This window comes from Cynocephalus volans, chromosome 5 (genome assembly GCF_027409185.1).
Source record: "Cynocephalus volans isolate mCynVol1 chromosome 5, mCynVol1.pri, whole genome shotgun sequence".
Lineage (NCBI taxonomy): Eukaryota > Metazoa > Chordata > Mammalia > Dermoptera > Cynocephalidae > Cynocephalus > Cynocephalus volans.
Genome location: NC_084464.1, coordinates 160,020,075 through 160,040,506, shown reverse-complemented (window position 1 = coordinate 160,040,506; position 20,432 = coordinate 160,020,075). Strand labels below are relative to the sequence as shown.

Below are 20,432 nucleotides of genomic sequence, written 5' to 3'. Positions count from 1 at the left end.
TATATCTAAAGCAAATAATGTGACAATGGAAAACAACGTTATTCATTTAACATAATGAATTGCCATACCAATAAATCAGATCCTCCCAGGGTATAAATTATACAAATTTAAAAGATGCATTTATTATTTAATGTCTCATTCCCAGAAAGGTTCACACTTAGTTGCATACCAAATTTAAAGCTATTTAACAAATAGGAAGGTTTAAAAAAGGAAACTATCACACAGGTAGCTAAACCATTTGTGTGCATTTCAAATCTATTTGTCCATAATGGTATTGAGAATATTTTATTTTTACTACCACAGATAACAAAAATGAAATATGAATTGTATTAATAGGCAGATATATTTGAACTAAAGCTTGGATTGTTTAAAAAGTATCACTTAAAAGGCCGATCAGGAATCAGGCTTCATATTAAGTTGCCTTTCCATACTCTAATAGCTGATATTTTGTAAGTAAAAGTATTATTAGAGTAAATGCTAGGAATTTCCTGGGTTGAATAGATGAAATTTCTTATTGTAGATTATTTAATGAGTTTATGTTCCTAGATGTATATCAGCTCATGTTAAATTTTGCAACAGTTTATGATTTCTAAGAACTCACCTTCTATAAGGCCATTTGCTGAGTGGGGCTAGTTTAGGAATCAGTAAGTAAAGGGGATTTTTTTTTCTTACTGTAAATAGCTTAAGAGTAATTTTGTGCTGTCTAGAAACCATGAGTTATTTGAAAGGTGTTTATAAATGGGTACATCATTTGCCCAAGATCCTTTCTGAAAATCTAGCCTGATCTCTACACTCCGTTGGGCACCGTCTGCTACTGGGTGAGTAATTGACATTATTGACAAAGACCACCCAGGACGTGGGCTCACTGTCCATCCTAGGGCCGGCCAACCTCGATAACCTCGTGTGCCCTGATTCAGAGCGAGTGAATTCAATTCAGGAAGATCACTTACGACTGAGTTTTTCATCATGGCTTTGACTGTGAAGCCCTCAGAAATCAGGGAGTGAGGCTGGTGCACCGGGAGCGGTTGTTGTGCTAGCAGCTTGGTCCTCTTCGGCATCTTGTCTGGGCATTTGTTTAAGCTCAGGGTCTCTTTTTCTGCCACCATCTTCCTAGGAAATGTCTTGTTCTCATAAAAAGTGTAGTGAAAGAATCAATGGGTTTTACGGGTGTCAGCGGGAGGTCGGGAAAAAATGGAAAAAGGCGCGATAATGGTAGAAATTCAACGCCTCGTAGTGCCCCGGTTGATCCAGATGTTTGGCAGCTCCTAGGTGAAGAGGGTTTAAGAGAGGGGAGGGGCGGAAGAGGGCAGGACCGTGGCTAGAGCAGCAACCAGCTTCCAAAGGTTGCTAAGCGACTCGTCAACATTTCGGGCCGAATAGCTCCGCCCCCTTCTTGACGTACGTTTCTTGGACCTTCAGCCGGAAAGGGCGGTGAGCGGCGGGCGGGGCGAGGAGAAAACTACGCATTAAAACTACGACTCCCAGCAGGCGCCGGGCCGGGCGCCGTCTGCGCGTGCGCATTCCGACGGTTGTGGGGGGAGGGGAGACCTGGACGATTTAACCCCGGAATCGCCGCCGGTGGGAGGCGCGGGCGGGCGACGGTGCGCGGCGTAGGCTCCTGCCTGTCCAGCAGCTTCCACCTGCCCAGTGACCATGATAGGTATGTGGCAGGTACAGACTCTCTGCGCCGCCCCACGCCCGGGTGAGCCACAACGCCGTGCCTCGGCCGACCGGGACCCCGGGGGCCGGCCGGTGCCAACTGTCAGTGACAAGGCGAAGGTGTCGCGCCGTCGTCGCCCGCGCCGCCGGGCTCCCCTCCTCGGCACCGCCAGCCTCGTGTGGGTCCTGGGGAATAAGCGTGTGTGTTTTAAGTCCCAGCCCTCGCCCACGGTTCACACAGGGTTCCCACGGAAGACGACTTTGCCAGGGACACTGGCCGGGGACACTGTTGTCCTGTACGCCGTCCAGCCACAACTGTGTGGGGCCGGCCTAAGGTCCCCTTCTCGCCAAGGACACCTCTCACCTACCTTAGGGGGGCCTGGTCGGCTGTCTTTGGGTTAGGACAGATGGGGACCCAGTGTCTGTAGGGCTCTTTAAGGAAACGCTAGGGAAGCGTGTGACTCTAATGGAAGGGACCTGGTGGCGATGATTGGGAGCAAAAGAAATTCTTCCAGATGCACTTGCAACTTACTGCACTCTCGGGTTTTTCCTTTTAAATCTCTCACTGAAGGACTGAGGTGAAAGAATAATTAGGAGTAAATCATAGCGAAGATTATAAATCTTCTACCTTTTGCAAAATGCGTTAACGATTTTTTGAAAACACCTAATGACCTAGGTGTCCTTTTGTGAATGAAACTGTGGAAGAGCTTTTTAAAGTTGTTTACAGAGATTGTGACATAAGATTAGGAAAGCTCGGCTCCTCCAGGAGTGCTAAGCCAAAAGTTACTTTAGGGTTTGTCACCCCAAATTAGTGGAAATACAAAGTATGTTTAGAAAACATTGTTATTTGGGGGTTTCCTTAGTGCAGAGACTTGTTCTTGATTATTAACTGAAAATTTAGTGAGCTTGTTTGGGGATTATTCCTGACGAGTGTCACTTACAAAAACACTTTTGATTGCAGTAAGTACATTTGAAGGCAGACAAGGTCTGTCCAGAAGAAAGATGTGAGGTGGATTTGTGAGATATATAAGTTTTAGGCACTGAAAACGCTTCTTAACTTTTTATTTATGAAATTAATGTTAAAATGTAAAGCATTCTACCTATCACTGGGAGAAGGACACCAATTAACTGTCGTTGTATTTGCAGCGGTGGTAAAATCTATGAATGTTGTCCAACTTTTCTTACCTTTGTAGCATGAGTTGATTTGGTGAATGACTTGAAAGTTATCAAATTAAGAAAAAAATATAATTTTTGAAGAATCTTATTGAGCCTTTTAGGTAACATATAAGATTCATATGTAAACACAAATCTGAGCTGAATCAGAATCACGTAAAAGAGATTTTTCAAAATTTGTGATATCAGTATTTTACAAGAAATTGTTTATACATTATTTTTAAAAGTTACACACATTTTATTTAAATTCAACTTAATCTAGAGCATGGATAATTTTAAGAGAAACAAATTTATTGTAAAACTATATAAAGACAGGAGCTTAAGATCTAAAAATCATCACTTGGTCATAAATTATTATCTAATAAATGATTATATAAATAAATTTATTAGAATGAAATATGTTTAGGCAGTTTTGTTTAGCATTATGTGGGACTTTTCTTCCAAGAAAAAAATCTTCTAAAGAGGAAGTATGATCTTTGGATTTGATGATGAAACAGTTACAAATTACTGGTAATGACATGGAGAATATAAGGTGGGTTTTAAAAAGTGTTCTTTTTCTTACTCCAGCTCTTGTTTTACAAATCGCAAGTAAGTGCGTATTACACCATGAATGATTAAATCCATGCCCCCCCACCAAGAAAGATGCCATACATACAAAAATCATGTGGACAATGTGCAATAAGTAATTTTATTCAACTAGTTGCATTGCCTAATTCAGTGGACACATTTCAATAAAAATTTGATTTGCCAGTTTTGGACTTGGGTCTGTTGAACTGTGCTAAAGGTAGGTGAAAATGAAAGCCCTGGAGAGATGGATTTTTTTATTGTTGTTTTTGTGGCTAAACTTTGCAGCCAGGAATGGCATTATAGTCTTTATTCTGTGATCAGTCAGAGATCAAAATATGCAAGAATTTGTCTTTGGCGATTATTTTTTCTGTTAAAGATAGGAGTGCTGTTCAGAGCTTGTCCCTCTCATACCTGTGCTCTCTCTAATTGCTACACTCTCCTTAAGGCAAATAATACTCTTTCACTTTATTCAAATCCTGGCTCACTTTTGAGGATAAACAGAAAGATGGGTTTCCTAGAAGAATATGTGTAAAGGGAATTGACTATTAACCTCACTACCAATAAAATTACCTTCCTTTTACTTTCTCAAAACCGAGGGTTCCCTTCTTGGCATGGAGACTGTTTCAAAGTACTGTACTTACATGTCCACTCAGATTATGATTGATATGTAAATGCCCTGACGCAGACAGCTGTAGAAACAATTTAATTGAAGTCCATGAAAAATTGTGAGTATGGAGAAGGACTTCAAGATAATGTAAAACAGAATAGAAAAGCTTAAGAAAATTAAACTTAGAAAAGTGTAGTTTTTGACACTTCTTTTTTTTTTGTCGTTTTTTTTTTTTTTTTTTTTTTCCGTGAGTGCACCGGTCATTCCTATATAGGATCCGAACCCGCGGCGGGAGCGTTGCTGTGCTCCCAGCGCAGCACTCTACCGAGTGCGCCACGGGCTCAGCCCTAGTTTTTGACACTTCTGCTAAAATATATTTCACCTTTTTTCAAAATGAGCAATTATTTGTGTTTAACATTGAACTTTAATGGTGATATTTGTGGTATGTTTTAAATGTCCTATAGAACTGGATTTAGGTATTTGAGTAATACCAGATATGAAAGTGCACGGATATACATACAACAATATTGTCATTGAAGTTCAAATTCAATGTCTTATACTTTAAAATGAGTTTTGGTTGATTAAAAAAAACAATAATCAGAACATAGTTTCTTCTAAACCTTGTTTAACTTAACATCTCTTAGGGAATTTACATATCTGCATGTATAGCTCCACCCCATAGTAATTCTTGCTTAGTCTTTTATTTTATAGAATACACTAATTATGCAAATGCTCCCTAATAAATGAGCATTCGGTAAGTTCACATACAACTGCTATCATCAGGAATGTTTGTGTCCATATCTTTTTACTTCCATATGTAAGCATATACATAAAGTAAAAATCTTATTACAATTTCTGGGTGGACTTCGTAGTGAGAGTTCATAGATTTTGAATTTTGCTATGTATTTTCAAATTGCTCTAAAATAAGTTGCCCTATTTTGCTATCTAAAGCCTCTACTAACACAACAAAGTAGTAAAGAGCTGCCATGCCACCAGACATCCTTCCCAGGACTGACTTAGCTGTCACCAGCAGAACATCTACTGGATTTCCCCACTCGCCCACCTCTCACCCTAGGTTCAATGCCTTTCAGTGTACAAGCTGCGACTGTCCTTCCTGACAGTGTTTATAAGACTACCCATTTCCCCGCTGTGTGCCATCGAATATTTTTATTTTTGCCTTCTTGATAGATGAAAAGCAGTATAATTTAATTTTTAACATGAATTTATGAAGAAAAAAAGACTCATCTGTCATTTTATAATGCTTTAGGTTCACAAAGGCAGATCCAGTGATTGAGCACTTGCTGTGTGCCAAGGATTGCTGTAGGTGCCATGGATACAAGAGTGAATAAAACAAAAACTGCTCTACCATCATGAATATACAGTCTAGCATTACTATTCATCCACAGATCTACATATTTGCTTTAAAGCTTGTATGTAGTAAATCTTAAAGTCTCAGAATTTATATTTCTAGTTAGATGTACTGTGTAGTGTGTACTGCTACTTTCTCTGCCATTTTAGTAACTTTAGATGAAAAGCAACTCTATGTCTAAGTACCCAAAAGCTTCTTTTTATGATGAGGTACAATTGTGTCACAAAATAGGTTCTACTAAGCTTTTGCATAGAAAATTTAATGTAACTATATACAGTTTTTTGGGGTATCCAAAGACTCTGAAATGATGACCACATGACCTTTACAATTTTGGCCCTATTTCTGAGGGTTTTGTTTTGAAGTCTGCATTTTTTCTGAAAACTTATTGCTTCATTGCTGGAAAATGATACAATGAAAGTACTTTGTATTAAGATATGCAAATCCATTTCTATCTCCAAAGCTTCTTTGAAAAATGGGAAAAAAAGAAAAGCTCTCCTTACTACGAAATGCTTCATATTCATGAGAGCAGTTTCAATGCAGAATATGTTATTCTGTTAGCTTTTAGTTCTTTGATCATTGAAAATTGTTTCTTACCTGCTGTTTCTTCAGCCTTTAATTGTAGCCCAGTGCTTATTCAATGTTTCTGTTTTAATATACATTTAATGAGCTCATTTTAAATGTTTCTTTGTAGTAAACTGAATGGTTCCTCTCTTAAATTTTGTAGTATTAAAGCAAGAGACTTCTGTGACAGTTGGCTGATTTATGTTGCAGCTCACCTCCCTGGCTTATTTACTTCATTCCATAGGAGAGCATTTTGTCAAAAGGAATTGCAGTTTTAGGACTGTTCCCCCACTACTGTTTTGTAATTATCTAGGACTTCTACCAGGTGAATTCAAATATCTGTTTTTCACTAAATAGAATTTTCTTCCTCCAATTAATAGGTATTTTAATTCATAATGATGATTTCAGTGTCAATTCTTTATAAGGTGGTGCTGGGCAGGCTAAGTCCAGGTGGGTATTGCCTATGGGGATGGGACACAGAAATAGAAGAGGCCATTTCTCTTCAGTCTGGGTGTGGTTGGGCTTATAAGCAGATATTTAAGGTAAGGATTCCAGCTTCTCCCCTGCAAAAGCAAATTAGAAAGGTGTATGTATTTATCAACACGCACGCACACACTCACAACACAACATGATTTTTCATGTCTCTTTTCTTTTGCTCATATATTTCTCTCAGATTTGAATTCCCTTTCTCCCCATTGTACGTATGGAAACTACTGCTCGTCCTTCAACATCCATTTCAAATGATACCAAGTTTATGTGAAGTTTTCCTTAAAATTTCCACTTGTATGTCACCTCTCACATGCTTCTCAATCTGAAACAATTAGTGCCTCCTTTAGCATCACCCAATGTTTCAGCAACTACTGTTTGTCAGGTTTTTGCTCATAGTCTAGAAGGTGTACAAAAAAATAAAGACTTGCAAACCTGAATGGTAGGTACCATGGTGTAACGTTTGTACAAGGAAGCACTAGAAAGCCTTGCAAACCCAGCTCTTTCCTAGTGGAGCTATTCGAGTTGTCCTGAAGGACGAGTAGGAATTAACTAGGTGAAGGCAGCCTTCTAGGCTGAGTTGGAGACGTGTGAGAGGCATGGAGAGGAGAGGAAAGAGCGGAAGGAAGGGCATCTGATGGAGCTGGAGAAGGACGTGGCACAGGCTGGAAGAGCACTGTTTATAAGCAGTGTCAAGGAGGGTGGGTTTAAATTTGGTAGTAGAGAGTATTCGTTGAACCATTATAAAGAGCATTATAAACAGATTGTATTTTAGAAAGATATCTGTGTCAGTAATGGGAAGTTGTAGTGTACTGCCACTAGTGCCAAGAAGTCTAGGTAGTGGTAATTGCTTCTCTTAGTAGAAGACAGTCTTCCACTGACAATGATAGGGTGGTTGTGGGGTAAGAGATGGCTTTTCTGAAGGTGGTGACCTTGATTTGATATGTTATTAAATCATCTCTGATCAAGGGCTATATTTCTAAAAAAAAAGGTTCTTATTTTTATAGAATTGTATTAATGTCTGTCATTGACAGATATATATATATTTTTTATGTTACTAAAGCTTTAAATGTATGTGTGTTCCAAAAATAATCTGTATGTTCTTCTTTGACATGTGGCACATGATGCTTAGGTTTCTGTTTATAGTTTCTTCTCTACATGGAGAACACAGTGTTGTTATAGCTAGGGCTACTAGGTTACCCAGAATAGTGCAGAGTAGAGTTTCTTCCTCTTGGCTATTTGCATAACTTACATGCCTGGCCATATGTTGAGACCATACTTGGGCAAATGTTTGTATCTTATTAAGAGTCCTGTGGGTTATTGATGACTTCTCTAATACACTTTTACTGTAAGACTTGAACAGAGTCCCTCATGAAGGTTAACATTAGAGCCCTTAACATTGGAGGAGAATAAAATATTTATGTTGTACAGGCAGCGATGCCACTCAATCTGTACACCTCCCTCATCAAATGAGTAAGAAAATAGTGATTATTGGTTTATTGGAGTTCTAATAGGGACATTTTCATTATTTATCTATATAATTGATGAAAGCACCAGTTATTCCTACTGTTAAATGCTTTTGGAGTTTCAGTGCATAAGTAAGATGACCTGAGATGAAGCCCTTTGTAACTGCATAGTGATTTTTTAAAGCTTATTGTACCTACAGAGTAGATCTATTTTCTAGATTATGAAAAGATAGGAGTTAGACACCTGAAGCTCGCTCTGTTTTAATAAAATAGAGAAATAGGACTGAAAGTTTGTAATATCTGTATTTCTGAAGAGAACCTTTGGTTTTAACATCCTCCTGCACAACCTGTTTTCTCTCCTCTCGTATTTTTTTCTTTTTCTTTTTCTTTCCTGCATTCTTTATTTTTCTCAGAAGCTGAAATTTTAACATTTCTATCTTTAGCTCTCAGGGCATCACTGCGGCTCCTCCTGGAGACACTTCCTAAAGGGAGTTGTCTGCAATGAAAATATTTGTAGCTGCTGGTTCTGCATTTTACTTTCAGAGTAATCCACACCTGATTACAATTTCTTCCCCCTTGAGCCAGAGTTTTGCGTGGCGATGACTTTTGGGTAGCTAGAGGATAGGGCAACAGTTTGGTTTACTGCCTTTTATCCTGGCAATTTCTGGGCACTACAGCATGCTTTGGAACTCTACTGAGATGAGGATTGGGAACAGTTCTGGAATAATTTTTATTGGGGGGTCTAGCTTCTAAGGAACTTCCATATTGGATCAAATTGTGGTCATCATGATTCTTCATGTATAAATTTATTAAAAATCCCCTTTGGCTTCTGCAGCCAATTTAATCTTGTTATGTCCAGCAGAATGCAATTTACGCAGGAAAAGTCAGTCAGAGAAGGGGTGGTGATGCCATTTGAGGTCAAGTTTTTGGAGGTGACACCATTTTTTTGTCTTCACAGTGATGATAAGAGAGTGATTGATGTTAATAATCTGAGACTGATAAATATTTATTAACTCTTAATAATTGAGAAAGATTTTTTTTAAGTATTAATCTAAGAGTTTAATTACCATAACTGAGAACTATAGCATTAGATGTCATTTGTATATGTAAAAATTTCAAGAAGTATACCCCCAAATTATTATCTTTTTGTTGTGGGATTTATTTTTTCATTGTGACTTCTGTGTTTTTCAGATCTTCAGCATTAGGCATATAATATTTTGGAAATACCAAAAGAACAGTGTGTTATAAACACAACCTTAAGAATAGGATAAATGCATCATTGTTGTAATATACATAGAACTGATTATACTTTTTTGACAAATAATGTCAGATAAATTTCTAATGGTAACATACTATAAGTAATTTCATGTTCCAATCATAAAAGTAGTGTTTCCAAGAGAACAAACATTAGAACCATAATTTCACTTTCTTTAATATTAAACTTTTCCCAGTAATACTATACAGTATTGAGGCATGGCTCACTAACTATATTAGTCTCTTATTGTTGCTGTGACATATTACCACAAGTTTAGTGACTTAAAACAGCCCAAATGTCTTAACAGTTCTGTATGCTAGAAGTCCAATATGAATATTAAGGGGTGAAAGTCAAGGTGTTAGCTGGGCTAGGTCCTTGTGGAAGCTCCGGTGGAGAATCCTCTTCCACTTCTGGAGGCTGCTGGCGTTCTTTGGCTCCTGGCTGCATCACACCAATCTCTGCTTTCGTGGTTACATTGCCTTCTTTTTCACTGTAGTCAAATCTCCCTCTGCTTTCCTCTTATGAGAACACTTGTTCTTATAAGTTACATTTAGGGGTCACCAGGATAACTTACCCATCTCTAGATCCTTAACTTAATTGCACCTGAAAAGTCTTTTTGCCATATCAGGTAGCATTCTCCAGTTTCAGTGACTAGGATGTGGAAATTTTCAGCCCACAGCAGTTACCAGTAAAACTCTACCATTTGAAAGCACTGGGTAAGTGCCTTATTGTGAAAGGAAGGATGGCAGATATAGTACATTGGACTGACAGTGATACCACTTGATTTTTGCCTTTTCTGAGGTCGCTTAAAGATAACACAGTAATGTTACTCTGGGGGAGTCCAGTGGTTTTTTGTTTGTTTGTGTGTTTGATTAAACTGGCCAAGGACAAAATTCTCTTGTCAAGGTAGTTTTCCCATGTGGCGAGAGAATATGCGGATACTCTTCTGGACTGAAATAGTGAATTACAGCTGAGTAATTTGATGTACCCGGTTGCTAATTTGTATCCTGTAGAGAAGAGGAAGTTTTGTTATGCTTTTGACATGAAATATGACTTCAGATAACAACAGATGATCAGGCAAAGCAGAAGCAAATAACCATTTTATGTGCATTTTGCTTTCTGATTTGAGAGTTCACTGTGAACGTAATGTTTCTTTGGAATGCTTTATTTATAAACTATTCTTTGGAATAGTTTAACATTGTCCTGCCCTTTGTAAATAATAAGTAATCTAGCTTGGTTGAAAATTACACAGTTAGAACTTTTAAATAAATTCTAGTGAAATTGAGAAAGACAAAAGAACAAAATCTTGTAGTTTAATTTACTTCACTTTTTAAAAAGATGTCAGTGTAGAATTTGGTTTCGTGAAGCAGTTTTAGCTGAAACATTTGGAAAATATTCCATTACACATTGTTAATATAGTTAGAAAAAACTCTAAGGTAAATATGGAGTACATTTTTAAAATATATAGATGCAGAATTTGATTTGTTAAAAATGAAAAAGTTCATTTTTATTGGAAAATAAATGTTAAATTCAACAAACATTTATTGAGACCCTAGGTTACAGGACCTATGACAGGCACAGAGCCTGCATAGCTAAATGAAGAAGTCACAGCTTAGTAAAGTTGCTGTGTACATGTGTAAAATAATTATCAGCAACAGTAGAAGTTATAATGGAAGTGTGATAAATTGTGTGTTAAAGCAGGGAACCCTCCAGCAGTGGTGGTATTTATTTGAGCTGGACCTTCAGAGCTGAGTGGTCTCCTGAGCAGGCAAATAAAGAAAGTACATCCTAAAAGTACGGCCAGAGAAACTTGTTAGCAGAGGCTGTGCTAGAGAAGGATAAAGCATTAAGGAGGAGAAACTGATGCGAGATTAGAGTGAAGAGTGTTGGAGTCAGCAGTTTTCCATGCTGTGCTGTGCTGGAGAGTCTGGGTATTGCTCTGAGCAATGAGGAATCACTTGGTCTCAATGCTAGGAATGGGCATGATCAGATTTATTTTTAGAAAGATAACTTTGACAGCAGGGCCATGTTAACTCTCACTTATTTACTTTTGGTTAACATAGAAATTATGACAGTGCTAATCTGGTCTCTACTGATTTAATAAAGAGCAACATATCTGCAACAAGTGGACATGCTGTGTTTGTTGAGTTCTAAGGGCCATTCAAGCAGAGGCATGGTCCTTAGAACTTTAATGCCTGCAGTGATCTGTGGGCAGGTTAATGTAACTTCGTGAATCAAGCCTCTTCTAGGACATCAGGAAGTGGCTGTGCATGTGGCTGGAAGTGAGAAGTGAATTCAAATTAAAAAATAAAATAAAACTTCCAGTAGCCAAATTAAATGTTCCAAGTCTATGACACTGTTTCCTGTTTAGGACCTTTAAGCTATTAGCACGATTAGCTGTACTTTGATAAAATCAAAATAAATAAACCCTTCAAAAGGTTTGGGTACTTAAGATTATTTTGATGGAATCATTTGCTGCTACACTTTAAAGACCTAATCTTTTTCCATTTTTGTATTATGTGTTTACTAACCTGCCTCATTCTTGAAGGAAGAAGTGTGCTTGTACTTAATAAATAATTGTTGAATGAATGAAAATATGAATCAAAGGAGAGGAAACCATTGTCCTCTTCTCTTGTCTTCTCCAGTGTCCCTAGAAGAATCAAGTGTCTATTGATATTTGCCTTGGGGGTGGGAGCTCACTTTATTTATCAATGTGGCCCCTAAACCCAGCAGAACCCCAATGCGTGTTGATGTAGATGAAAGAATTAAGAAATAGGGGAAGTAGCTATATGGTTTTATTTTGGTAAATACTAAGTATACATAAATATTTCATATTCTGGGGAGATGATTCATTAATTTTAGGAGAGAGATTTTAGTCTGTCACATTTTCCTGTGCAAAAATTGGAGCTAGCACAAAGATGATGGGTTTTTTCTCTTTTCTTTCTTTTTTTTTTTTTTATCCTGCCCCATATTGTCGTTTCTGCTTACTGCTTATCTAAGGCTTGCCCGTCAAGGGAAGCTATTAAATTATTTTAATTTTGGAATAAGTTGGGACTTTAAAGTGTTTACTCTGTGCAGGATGTTTAGAGTATAAATCACAAGGATGCTTTGTCTCTTTTCCACCTTTAGCTTTTAACTTTACAACAAATGCTTTTTGCTTCATTGGGATCTGTATTTGCTTGTTTCCCTAATGCAGCTTCTTCTCTCCATGGAATACTCTCAGTAGAAACATATGCTCAAAGCTTCAAAGTAATTACAATATCACTAAAAGCTTCATAATCACATTACTGAAACTAAATGTTAAAAAAATTTGATTTTCCTTGATCCGATCATTTCAATTTAATTCTAGAATACTGCATGATTGATTGAGGAAACATGACAGGCCAAAGTCAGTGGGTGTTTTTAATGCCTAAAGCCTTGTAGAGAAAACTTCAAGGCAATTTAATTTGGGTTGGAATTCATTTTAATTATTCTGAGGTTTTTTAGATGGAAAAAACAGATTTGTTTTCATGCTTTTAGTGTTTGACCGGCTCCAATGGCATCATTCAGTCCCCATCTGCAATGTTGAGGTAGCTCAGCCTCAGACCCTGCTTATCCAAAGATCCAGGTGACACAAAACAAAGACCTGAAGTCTGGTTTTTACGTAATTGTTCTAAAGCTGTCCTTTCATGTTATTTAAAAGACAGGTTTAAACTTTAAAGTTTTCCTTGAAAATTGTGGGTAGTTTTGTGATATTTGTATCTATTTAAGCACACCTCCAGCAGTGACTTCACCTAATTAAATAATGGGACATGCCAACATCATCACTTATCCACGAGGACACACAGCATTATGAATAAACATATATACCTTTCCCTCATTGCTCACAGTGGGGTGGAAACATGATCATCCATCAAACTCATGTCTGTGGTTGTTCTGAAAAGCCATTTATTTTTATTTTTCATGAATTATGGAGACAAGTGAAGCAATGCAAATTTTCCTAATTTTTAGCACAGTTTGTTTTAATCATCTATGTTACAAACTAGTAAGTTTAGAATATTTACTGATCACAGTTGATATCTACTTAGCTAGAAGTCTAGACTTAACACTAAAGTATTTTAATAATTGACTTATATAATTCCACTTCTAAATTGTTACTTCATCTCCTCTTAAGTTCTTTGTTTTTTAACTTTTTTTAACAGTGAGTATAAGTAAAAGGTACCAGATAAGTTTTTTTTACAGATAATCATATGCAATTTGACATTTTACTCTTTTTATTAGATTTCTGAAGGTGAATTTTTAACCCTAAATACTTTGCTTTTGTAGGTTTTTTGACAACGGAAAACAGAATTATGGTACTTCTCAACTCTTTTTATTCCCTGAGTTTGGCACACTTTTCCTGCATTTCCTCCCTTTTGCAGAGACCTAATTTTATAAATAAGGGTCTTTTCACCGTTCTCCTGCCTCTGTAAGGGTAGGTTCATTGTTTAATTGACTTGTTGTATTTTGTTAAATCAAGCTTGGAATTAAAAATATATGTATTGTCTATGGCTAGTAGCATTCCTTATTCACCTCCTTCCCAGGCCATACCCCAGCTTACCCCTCCTTCCAAACTATAATAGCACAATATCTGATATACTTAGTACTTCTCCACCACACTACAGTATAGGGAAGTGGCACTAACACTTTCCCTCATACCCCTGTGAAGGAGCTGGAACTCAGTTGTGTGTGGAGGTCCCAGACTGGTTTAGGTTCTAGACAATAGCGAAGTGATCCTGGTGTTTACATTCACGTGTTAATAGTCTCCTCTTGCTTACATTGAAGAATCCAGGAAGAGTAGGTTCAACTTTAGGACACCTATGTAGCTTTATATATTTGAACATTGAGTATGGGGATGGTTGCCTGAACTGGGCTTTATATCATGTGCCAGAGGTGGTTTAAGCCAGACATAAGCATGTTAGGTCTGGGATTTGATTTTTACCATGCTTACAAACTAGTAAGTAAGCCTGTTTAAAAATACCCTGAATGCTGGCAGGAGAAATGAGATTTATGACACGAGACATAGGACTTCATGACTCATGGTACAGCAAGTTGTGTAAGCATCATCATAAAAGACAGGTTTAAACTTTTTCCTGTCCCCCCACATCCACGGGATGATGTGATATGGCCCAGATGGATGCTGTGCATGCAGTAGGTTTGCATTGTAGATGAGGACTGCTGAGCTTGGGGAATCCACCATTTTTATAGCAAGCAGTAAACAAACCTGCTCTTTGTCTGGGGATAGACATTACGTCACTTATTAAGGTTATCAGGTGCATAAACAACCCTGAGAAATGGCCCAGGTTAAAGAGTAGTCAGGACCGTGCAATCTTGGTGTACCCAGCAAGACAACTAGAAAGTATAACAGACCCAAAGAAAACCCTCTCTCAAAACTGACCACTACCCTACACCATCTTGGCTTCTGGTGAATTTTCATATGAATATACCACTCCATGATCACTCTGACTAATCAGACCAACAGAGGTTGGAAACAAATCTGTTTAACTTGTCTCATGCAGCATTTAATTAGGGCTATGATTGATAGGATCCTAAACAGCAGGATGAGGCCATCCTGTAGATTGACCTAATCTAGTCTCTCTGCCTCCTCTGATTCAGCCTACTGTGAATAAATCCCAGGAGACCAGTGGGTCTTAATTCATACAGTCTAAGTCAAGTCTGCTATCTAATATGATCAGTACAAGGAAGTTTGGAATGACTTGCTGATCTTTGGTGTCATTTCCAGTAATAACAGGGAGCAACAGATGTTCCAGAAAGCAACCCTTCTGCCTAATGGAAAGCCATTTCTTGGCCCACTCTACCCTACATAGAGAGCACAGGTCACTGTAGTCTGGTATCTGTTGCTACATTTGATTGGAATCATCATCACTGCTTTGATTAAGCCATGTAGATGGTGTCACTGAGTAGCTGCGGCCTCCATTGAATACATGGCATAACCTAAGGCCGCTTGGGAGTCAGGAGAAGCCTGTGAATTTGTATCAGTAGGACTGAACCAAGATTGCTCCCGTCAATTTGTATCAGTCGGACTGAACCAAGATTGCTCCCATCTGTGAGTTTGCACGGGTACGTGGGGCGGGACATGTTTGGGAGATGCCATCGATGCATCGGGCACAGCAGAATAGTTCAGAACCAGCTATGTGTACATGACTTTTTCTTTTTTGTATAGCAGGTTTGATCAATAGCTTGATTCTAATTGTTCTCATCAGAGAAGGGGCACTTACCAGAGGCCTCTGTATCAGTGACCCATGCTATCAGCAGCTGTGTTTTATTTTCTCAGTCTGTAGCCTTACAGAGGGGCTTTACTCTGCCAGTCTATGTCTTACACATGGCAAACCAGACAGGCTGTTAGCAGTGTTCCAGGAGTCTGTAAAATATAAAATGCCTGGAACTTTGGAGCATTGTCTGACATGGTAGCAGCTTTCAATTCTGACCATTGTGTCAACTGGCCTTCACCAGAGCTGGTCCTCTATAGTTGTCACTGGGGTTGGATGACCACTGCTCTTCAGAGCACACCGTCACCTCTGAACTGGGCCAAGCCATCTGTGAACCAGGTGTGGTGGGAGGAAGCCTCCGAGAACCCTGCCAACCCAGCAACTCTGTTTCTGGGGGCAGAGGGAGGAATATGGCTCCCTTTCATGGTTGCTGATGTGCTAAGGCCAGACTGGCTGCACTTTGAGTGTACCATTTCCATTTGACCAGCTAGGCCTGTTGGGCCCCTTCCACCTCAGTAAGTAGACCCACCTGAAAATGGGGATGACAGGTGTTCATTTTTTAATAGCCACTGCTTAAAAAAAAAAAGAAAAGAAAAAAAGGATGAACTTGTGGCTCCATCAAGAAGTGGTGCTGTTGTAGTGGGCAGTGGCCTCTCTCTGTGCCATACTTGCTGAATGGTGAACATCCCTTCTGACACTTAGGGGGCTGGGAAGTACCAACATGTACTGCATCAGTTCTTATTGTATGATTGGTATGGGAGCTGCCACCACAACACCACATTAGGTCCAAAGGGCTCCTTTACAAGGCTATTTCAGCTCCCTGTACCCACTGAGAGGCACCAGACCCTGTTCCTTTTCCTCCATGGATCAGGTAAAATGGTAACTTGCATGTCTGTATCCAATAGAGATACAACTGTTTGAATCCCTCTGTTTTCTATGATACCAGACAGGTGTGTATGGCTTTCAGTCTTTGGAGGATAGGGGACCTTGGATGCAGCCCAGACACCATTCTCCTTAAAGCAGCTGAGATCAGAGTAGAGGGTAAGAGAGGGATCAGTAGTGTGGCGGGAGACAGTGGCTCCATGTCAACAAGGCACATTTATTGCCCATTTGGGGCTCAACCAAACCAACTTCTAATGTTGATGGTCCACCCAAAGACCTATATCAGATTGGAAGGTCATTCTTATTGACACCATTGTTTCAGTTTTGGGGACTCCGCAGCTCAGCAGCCAGACCCACATTGCCTTTCTGCTGGGCCGTGGTGCCCCGCTGTTATGATAACACCCCACCCCCTGCACGGAGGAGAATGAATGAGCAGCAGCCAGGGTACCATTGTGTAGCGTGTTTCAGTCCCACCCCTCCTCTCTCAGCCTCACTAGTAGGCAGGACAGCAGGACCCTTATTCCCCTCCACACATGCTGCCCACCACTTGGTTAAGAGCATTCACACCCAGATCCTGTGCAGTTTTTTCTTATTCCTGAACCCAACCTCTGCACCCTTTCTCTGCCTCCTCCAGACAGCCACATTACTGTCAGAATCCCTTCCTCTGCCAAAACTGTCGGGTCTGAGATATGACTTTACCCTGCTTAGAAACTAATAATTTAGCCTGTTACTGTTTCATGGTTGCTGGCAGAAGACATGCCACTCCTTTGTCAGAGACAAAGGATTTTATTACTCCTGGCACAGTAAGCAGCCTGAGTATCAGCATATTGGTGTCAGTTGCCCCTGCCACCAAATCCTAAGGTCCAGATAGAGACTGTGTATGAGTGAGTTTGCACTACAGCAGAGGGACTCTGAGCTTGGGGGATTCACTGCTTTTATAACAAGCAGTAAGTGAGCCTGCTCTTTGTCCAGGGGGAGAGGTTGCCTCACCTCTCATCTGCAAAAGCAATTCTGAGAAATAACCCAGATAAAAGAGCGGTCAGTCCCTTGAAGTCTTGGCATATCCAGTAAATACGTAGGAGGCAGGAGGCCCAAGGAAAACTGCTCTCCCAGCTAAACTGTTCAGCTTCCTTTGACGCTATGACAGAGCAGGAAGGCAGTGTTACTTCTGAAGCTGCTCAGAATGGGGTTAAGCCAGTGGTTGAAATGGAATAGCAAAGTCTATTAGATTTTTGGCCTTTGCGTTAGTGAAAAAATAGGTATTTTCAAAATGGGGGGAAATCGGAGAAAGAGAAAGCATAATCAATTTCATGTTTTATTTAATGTTTCATCACTGTTTAGAATCAGTGTCATGAAAACCCTGTTAGGTTGTTTTCAAGGGAATCAGTTCTCCTGCCCATTTCCAGTTTATTGAAAACGTAAAATTGTCTTGCTCTGTTGTTTGCTTTTCTGTAGTACTTAGAGAAATTTTATTTTATATTAACTGTATAAATGATAATTAAAACAAAGATATGATTTCCACTTCTGTTATCTTTCCTTGCAGACTCTTCTCAGTTTATTTGCTGGCATTAATTGGGTATAAAATCTTTAAGTTTGTAGCATAGATATGTATGTGTTTTCTCAGACTGTTTTCAAGTATTCATACCATCAACATTTATTTGGTTTTCTTGGTCACAGCTGGATTGAGTCACTAAGGTTGTAAAAAGTGAAATATAGTAGCAATTCTTTTTAAATTTTCTAAATAACTTTAAAATGTGTTATTTGCTTTTGTATTTGTCTTATTGGAACCATAAATAAATTTTGAAAAATAAACTGGTTATTTCTTTGGGATTTTTTCCCCCTTCAGAAAGAGAATGTGTTACAAAAAATAGTGATGCTGTTTCTTTAATATGACAGTGAAATAGAATATTTGTTATATTCTCAAAGTCAATCCAAAGATAACCAGGCAACCATTTTTATTTTAGTCCTTCATGTTAAATAATCCTTCTAAAAATGTATGTCCTTTCTCCTTCCGTGGTAAATTGAGTAGACAGAACAGAATTCTATATTATTTTGTTCTGAGAGTATCTTTTACTCTCATAGAATCATCAGTTATTATTGAACAATATTGTAAGTATTAAAAAGAAAAGTAGATTAACTTGGATGCCTAGTGATCCCCTAACTTATTCTGAATACTTTTAGTTTTTGCTTGATAAGTAATATTTATTTGTGTTGTATTCTAAAAGCAAGGTTGGTAGAAGCCTTTTCCATAGTATTTGCACATAAAGATTATATTAATTTTGCTCCAGTAGTCATTATTTGCAGTTTGTTGGGGAAAACTCTGCCTTTCTAGTTAGGAAGCATTATATATCAGAAGTTTAAATCAGAATTTAATGAAATTTTCTATATTCACTCTATAGCTCTCTTTCTTAAAGATGCAATGTTGAGGTAGAAAAATCTCTTTAAATTTTTGATCCAAGGATAAAATTATCTAGATTCTTTTACTTTATCTCTGTGGTAGTAAAATAAAAGAGACATTCTTTTCAAGCATATAAATGTCATCAATAGACTATGATCAGTATGATTAGTAGACTAATATAACATTTAGCTCTTAGCGTGTTCTTAAGAATTGTGTAGTCATTGATCTATATCTGTATCTATACTTGTACTATAGGTATATCTGTGATGGATTCCCTTTACATCTTGCAAATGGAAGAGAAAATGAAATGGATAAAAATAATGCCCATTGTTTATCAAGTGCTGATATTGTGTGGTGTAAGTGCTGTACCTGATTTATGCCACTTAATCTTTACAACCTCTTGTGACATTGCTATAGTCCCCATGTTACGCAGGAGGAAACTGGAGCTTCAGGAGATCAGAGAGCTTGTCCGGGGTCATAGGGGTCACTCGCAGAGTGAGGAAGTGAACCCAGGCTGTGTGACCTCGAGGCACATGCACTGGACAACCCTGCTGCCCAAGCTTTGCACCGTGCGTTCAGCTGCTCCCCCAATTCTCTTCCTAGGTCTCTTATTTCTTTCCTAACGGAACCCTCCCCACTGCCTCCTGAATCAGTTTAGAGGCTAAAATAGCAGATGAAGCTAAAAAGTTTCTTTGACTTATAACAATTTCCTCCAGAATTATCTTGTTGAAAGTAAATAGCCCATCTGGCTTCCTCTTTTTGCAGAGCAGAGCTGGAGTGAGTGTTGTGACTGAAGCTGGCTGCGATCCACGCAGCCGGCTGTGGGCCCTAAGCGAGATGAGCACAATCTGTTTCTCCTATTTCTAATAAAGGAAAAGGGTTCCTTCATTTGCCTCTTTAATTCATTGCTTGAATTTTATGTCCTCCTTTCTCACAATGGCAGCTTTCCTGCTGCGGTCTTTTTCTTTCGTTTTTTTTTTTTAACATTCAGGTAAATTTGAAACTACATAATAATCGCTTTTTAGTACAAGGACACTACAATGAAATTACATTAAAACTTGCATTTTAAAACCATAGCAAGAGGTTGTTAGCTGTGTGACTCCCATTGATTAGCAGGAGCTGGAGGGGATGACCGAGAAAACGGTGCTTCTGCTGCCCATTCTCTAGCTGCTCTGTGAGTAAAAAGAAGTGTTTGGTGTTCTGCTCCAGAATCCACGGGAGTCAAACAGCCAGGCTCTGTACAACCTGCAAGTTTACCTTTAAGTACCTTAATTTAGCTCCTGAGTTTACTTCTAAGAAACAGCAGGGACCATCCCTCTAGCCCTGGTAATTACCTTCCTACAGGGCTGACTGAGGGTTACAGAATAGGGACTTAAAAATTGAACCTGAATTCTCCATGGCCAAGAAAGTCATTTGATTCTTTCCCTGTTGCAGAGCAGATAAGAATCTTGTAAACTTTTAGAAGCTTTTAAATGCATTATTTTAATTGGGGGGGGGGGTCACGGTTTGTAGAGGTCATCATGTAGTGCTTGATAATGTCTTTCTTTGACTAGACAAGTTTCTCCAAATCTCATTATTTTGCAGGAAGAATTCAAAAAAGTCGGTTCCTTGCCTCACACTCCTCACTAAACATCAGTTCAGAGATTGGAATATCTAAATTTTGTACTTGAGAACATGTCTTCCTGAAGAAGTGCTACCATGTTCCACGTGATTAAGGGCACTTCTGATCAAAGAGCAGGATTTCAGGCCCAGAATATTTGG

General features: G+C 38.8%; 2 protein-coding genes and 1 pseudogene across 7 annotated transcripts in view; 2 read left to right on the top strand and 1 right to left on the bottom strand.

The window, feature by feature from the left end:
* Nucleotides 1-1,106, bottom strand: part of PACRG (parkin coregulated) — a 501,166-nt gene extending 500,060 nt beyond the window's left edge. The window contains exon 1 of the mRNA XM_063096160.1: nt 951-1,106. Within this exon, the coding sequence (XP_062952230.1) occupies nt 951-1,106 (156 nt within the window). The remainder of the gene's footprint in view (nt 1-950) is intronic.
* A 465-nt stretch (nt 1,107-1,571) lies between these two features.
* PRKN (parkin RBR E3 ubiquitin protein ligase) overlaps nt 1,572-20,432 on the top strand; it is a 1,299,935-nt gene continuing 1,281,074 nt past the window's right edge. For 4 of the 6 annotated variants that reach the window (XM_063096533.1, XM_063096531.1, XM_063096532.1 and 1 more), the window contains exon 1: nt 1,583-1,660. Coding sequence is in view for 1 of the 6 variants with exons in the window: in XM_063096536.1 (XP_062952606.1) it covers nt 1,654-1,660 (7 nt within the window). In the remaining 5 variants the exon portion in view is untranslated. Of the gene's footprint in view, nt 1,661-20,432 lie in introns of all 6 variants that reach the window. The other 2 variants (XM_063096536.1, XM_063096534.1) reach the window with 2 other exon arrangements.
* Nucleotides 1,628-20,432, top strand: part of LOC134378573 (small ribosomal subunit protein eS25-like) — a 138,417-nt pseudogene continuing 119,612 nt past the window's right edge.